The sequence below is a fragment of the Crocuta crocuta genome, unplaced genomic scaffold (assembly GCF_008692635.1).
Source record: "Crocuta crocuta isolate KB4526 unplaced genomic scaffold, BGI_CrCroc_1.0 scaffold363, whole genome shotgun sequence".
Classification (NCBI taxonomy): domain Eukaryota; kingdom Metazoa; phylum Chordata; class Mammalia; order Carnivora; family Hyaenidae; genus Crocuta; species Crocuta crocuta.
The window spans coordinates 1,524,803-1,530,250 of record NW_027531626.1 but is presented as its reverse complement, the minus strand read 5'-3'; the positions used below and the strand labels follow the sequence as shown (position 1 = coordinate 1,530,250).

Sequence of the window (5,448 nt, the reverse complement as noted above, 5' to 3'; positions counted from 1 at the left end):
CCCTACACATAATTTCCCTGCTTTTCTTTAAATTCAGATGCTTTTCTTAGGTAAAAAGTAGATTCTGAAACTCCCTTGAGCAATCGCATAACCATATAGATGTGTATTAAGCAGGGACTAGACCCTCGCAAGCGGTTTTCACGGTTCCTGTGCAATCTAGCTGGGATCTGTATCTGAGTCCTGTTTGCCAGGGCTGCCGTAGCAGAGCACCACAGATGGGGTGATTTAAACAACAAGTTCATTTTCTCATCAGTCTGGAGGCTATTAGTTTGAGATCAGGTTACTGCAGGGTTGACTTCTTCTAAGGCCTTTCTCCTTGGCTTGGAGATGGCTGTCTTCTCCCCGCGTCTTCATCTGGTCTTTCCTCTGTGTCTGTCCTTGTCTCTCCTTATTAAGGACACCACTCATATTGGTCTAGCCCCCCCCCCCAAAGACTTCATTTAACCTTAATTACCTCTTTAAAGACCCTGTCTCCAAATACACTCATGTTCTGAGGTACTAGGGGGTTAGGACATCAACACAGGAATTCTGGGGGTGGACACAATTCAGTCCCTACCAACATCTAACAAATTTAATAATTAACCTGTAAAAGACTTTACATTACTAGAGAACCATTCATAAAAATAAATGAGGTGGGGTAAATACAACAGGTACTCATTGACAGTTACTCCCAGGTAGAAATTTTTTTTCTAAAAAAATGGTGATTTATTTTGCTTTAACATACAATGGTAAATATGTTGGGATCATCAAGTTTTCAAAAAAATTTTGCTGGGCTTACTTTACACATTACAATACTGACGTAAGCTCATTAGTTCTTCCATTTCAATGCAGGAAAGGATCCAATTGATGCCTGCTAGCAGCTTGGCTAAGAATGGACATGAAAATCAGATGATACACTGTAAATATAAAGTATTTTCCTCCAAATGTGTATAAAAGTTTTGAGACAAAATTGCTGTCTGCTCCACAGGACAGACAGTTTGGATTTTTAAAATGCTCCAGACCAGGAATAACATAACCCTGTGTAACAATACTTATAATACAGTTTAACAATATTTTATCAAAGACTTGTGCCCTTGAGCTTGAAAAAAAAATCTGAAGAAAAACAGTAGCCAAGGAACTGCGCAACCCAAAATTGAATATTATATAAAATATTTCCACCACTATTTAAATGCCAAATTTAATCAAGCCATAGTAAAAAAAAAAAAAAAACCAAAAACACAAACACAAACAAAAACATCATAATACAACCTTCTGTTTAAAATAACAGCACTGTTCTGCCTCTCTTCCACTGAATTTTACATATGAACAGACTATATATACTGGTTTTTCAGAGAAATGTCCATTTGGTCTGTCACACCAGTCAGGCTCACACTGGATCCTCTCTTCTTTCCGAGGACACACAACGCTGAGATGGTTCCGTGTTTCCGACATTCTGGGGGAGGTGCAATGTCTCAAGTATAATACATTTCTCTCTTTTCCTTTACACAGTGCAGAGTATATGGGCTTAGGTTATGTAAATCCTCTTTTACTCCAGGTCACTGTCTTTTTCTAAATTCAAGGCGGTGTTCAACGGGGTGCAGTAGTTGGGCTTGTCAGAAGGTATGTAGCCAGGCAGACACACACACTTGTAGGAGCCCTCAGTGTTGATGCACTTGGCATTCTTGCAGAGAGACATCCGGTTGTTCAACTCATCACATTCGTTTACATCTGCAATAAGCCAAACCATGCAGGTGAAGACGCTCCAGTATCGCCCCAAGAGGAAATGTAACCTACGCTTACCTGAGGATCGAGGCGTCCAGCTGGGACACAGCAGGGCTGTTCTCTGCTCTCCGCCGCCCCTTCCCCCCCACCCCCAGTACAGTCTTTCTCATTATTGTCCATTGCAATCACATGCAAGATAAATAAGACTTTCTCGATCTGAAAAAGGTAGATGATCTGGGAGGCTCTAGAATGTCCTTCCCTGTGATTTAACACAACAGGAGTGTTTTGTCAGCGTGACATCCTACGGTCAAAACTCAAGAAAGCTGGAGGCACGTTTCTACTTCTAAATTCCTTTCCACAGGTACAGAAAAATGGTTCGATCTGTCTAGAGGAATACACCACAGAACCAGACGAGTGAGCAGAAAGCCTTCAGGGCTGCCCTTGTAAAGGCTCAAGTTACCTTCCCAGCTTTCCACAGGAAAGAAATGCACTCGAAACACCTGTAATAACCCAGGTTACCTATTTTCCAGACCCACCGCAGACAGAGACAAACAAAACTCAAGTGGGGAAGGTGGTTGCTGCCAGACGGAAAGGAAGAGCCACAGAAATAGGAAAACCCTGTAATTCAAGGGCCAGGCCTTGGAAGATGGCACTGAGCATGTGAGGAAGAATTAATGTACGCTTATCAGTCTTTTGAAAATAGAAGCAATGGCAATGCGAGACACAGAGAGGAAGAGGTAGTTGGAGGAGGAATATTCGCCAAAATGATTACCATAAAAGTTGTATTTTTTTTTCAGACACCTACACTCCTTTATGCTTACGTCAAGTACTGGGGGAAAACATTACTTGCTGCAGAGTCAAAAGCTAAAGTTAGAAGAGTCAAACTAATTACCTAGAATGTTCTGTCCTTTTGAAGGACATCACCGGCATCTCCAGAACATTTATCATCTTCCTAAATGGAGACTGCAAATCTATCTTAAACGTACTTAGTGACATGAGATCTGGCCACAGGGGACCTTGGGGAAAGAGTAACTTCCCAGAGGGCACACATCGTCCTTACCGACACAGGTCATCTTGGCCATATCCAAGTGATACCCATCAAAGCAGTCACAGGTATAGCCTTCCTGCACCCTCACACAGCGGCCATTCTCACATCCATTGAGGATGCCACATTCTTCAGCCTGCAACTCCTCGAAGCTATTTAAAAAACCTAGAAAGGAAAAGACAGGAGCCAGGTTAGGAAAAGACAGGAGCCAGGTTAGAAATTTGTAATCGCTTTCACTGTCTTTTAAAACTATATGATTAGTAGGGCGCCTGGATGGCTCAGTTGGCTAAGTGTCCAGCTCCTGGTATCGCTCAGGTGGTTATCTCACAATTCATGAGTTTGAGCCCCCCCATCAATGAATCCCTCTGCTTGGGATTCTCTCTCTCTCTCTGCCCACCCCCATCAAAAAAAATTAAAGAAACTTAAAAAATTCTTATGAAAAAACTATATGATGATTTGGGTTGTGGTTCATCATACATACGTATTTTAGACACCTATTTCAGATGTCTAAAAGTTACAAGTAAAATTTAACACTGAATATATCTGTACACAACATTATGCATGACAGTAAAAGCTTTGTATACTATTTGTAGCCCCATATCTTGAATTCTGATGTTCTCTATTAAAAACACAAAATATGATAAAGTATGGTTTTTGGTTTTGCCCTTAATAAATAGAAGTGTTTATCTAAAATTCCAAATTTCCTGAGTTCTCAGTAGGGCAAATGTCAGAACGTTCAGGATGGAACCAATGGAAGTCACTATCACAGTTCAGCAGACATTTGCTCAGGACATCCATGAGAATTTCAGGCAGTGGTTTTTCACTTGGAGTTCCCCCAAAAGCAGTGAAAAGCTGGGCTGGCCTTGCCATGTAATGTGTGTTTGTTTGCTCTAGCTTTGGAATGAGCCTTACAAAAGGGCTCTCAGGAGATCAAAGGATGAAGACAGTAAAAGGGACTTGAAACATCCTGATAAATGAGAAAAGTACATCCTACTTGTGTTTACAAAGCCAGAAATCCTTTTTTTTAAGGAAACAAAGAAGTTCTTGTTTTGCTCTTTTGATAGTTTAGGTATCTTTAAACTGATTCAGAGCTAGCGTTTAGTAATATAAAGACTGATCAAACAGGCATCAAGAGAATTTAGCTCTCTTTCTAGAAAGAGAAGTTGTAAATAAAAATCCACGGTGCTACAAAAACACTGTTGATGTGGGCTTCCCCACTTCAGAACCTCATCATGTTATTAGCTTAAAAAAAAAAAATATATCAAAATATGGCCATAACGCTGTCTGGCCTCTGAAGTAATTCTCCAGTGGAACTGCAGGGGGCAGCAAAATATCATTGCTTATCCTGGGCTGTAAGGTTTAACTCCTTGACTTTAAAAACTAACACATCCATGATAGGCACTTTTAAAATTTTTGAAGGGGAAAAAAAAATTACAGGCCATCAAGAATATGTCATCAGGACCCCAAAGCCAATTTGAGAACTACGTAAGAAAACAAAGTCTTAATCTATGAAAATATTTTCAAATTCCAGGTGCCATGTCAAAATGGTTTTGATGTTATAACTGCTAAAAATTCTTATTACATAAATTAAAACATGGAATTAAATATTGAAAACTTCTACACACATACATTAAGTAGACTTCCAAAAATATTTCTACAGGAGTCAGCTAGGACAGCCCCTTCTGAAAATGTGGTGGTCTGCCTACTTTTGTAAATAAAGTTTTATTGGAACACAGCTACACCCACTCGCTGACATGCTGTCTGTGGCTGTGGCTTGTCTCACATGCGGTAGCTGTTTTTGTGATACCCTGGCAGGGCTGAGTAGCTGCTTTAAAGCTTAAAAAATTTATTCTTTAGACCTTTACAAGACAGAGCTGATTTCTGCTCTAGGAGATTCTACTTTTATAAAATACTGCCTTAACTAAAAAAACTGCCCCCAGATACCGGTTCAAGTTTCTTAAATAACCCAGAAGGCAGGAGATGAAGAAATATCAACTTTCCCTCTATGTTACTATCTACCCAATATGATCATTTCTTTAGCGGGGCCAGAAAGTCCTTGCTTCTGGTCTGGGAAGGAGGACCTGTTTCTTGTAAATTGCAATAAGTTTAAAGGCCATTGATCTAGCCAGTTCTGGAGGTCATAATATTGTATCTCAGCTTCCTCTGTTGCTAAATAGGAAAGTGATATGACACCAACATGTTTATTTCCTAACATTTGTAGTGAATTTAAAAAGTGTCCTGAAGCAACGTCAGCATTAAAAAAGAAGGTATGCGAGCCAGAACATTTCAACATGGAAATTCCTGGAATCTGGACTCTCATGTGCTGGAGGCTGCACATGCAAGTTTGGGATTGGGTCATTGTTGCGTATAGACTTAACCTGTTATTCTGGATTTATGGGGCAGGCAAGCTGGGCTTTCTTTCAACCTTCATATTTCTTCTCCCTTTCTTTTCCTTCTTCTTTTTTTTAAAGGTAAATGTTTGTTGACCTATACCATAGTCACAGGTAAGGGCAAAAATCGTAAGTGCCCAGTCTTATACCTGTCAGTGTATTTCAACACATTTTGTGAAATAGTGCGTGGTTGTATGTTGTTGATTAAAAGAAATAACCCAAGATATTAGAAGTTATGATACCCTTGGAGCCGGGGGCTCGGCTGGGAAAGGGCCTCATGGGCCTTCTGGATGCTGGGAATGTTCTACACCT

General features: G+C 40.2%; 1 protein-coding gene across 8 annotated transcripts in view; it reads right to left on the bottom strand.

Annotated features, from left to right (window-relative positions):
- Positions 1 to 675: 675 nt before the first annotated feature.
- The window catches only part of LTBP1 (latent transforming growth factor beta binding protein 1), a 399,796-nt gene continuing 395,023 nt past the window's right edge, over positions 676 to 5,448 (bottom strand). For all 8 annotated transcript variants that reach the window (XM_077772762.1, XM_077772764.1, XM_077772765.1 and 5 more), the window contains 2 exons: positions 2,762 to 2,911; positions 676 to 1,707 (listed from right to left, as the gene is read on the bottom strand). In XM_077772762.1, coding sequence (XP_077628888.1) covers positions 1,526 to 1,707; positions 2,762 to 2,911 — 332 coding nt within the window. In that variant the 3' untranslated portion in view covers positions 676 to 1,525. The remainder of the gene's footprint in view (positions 1,708 to 2,761; positions 2,912 to 5,448) is intronic.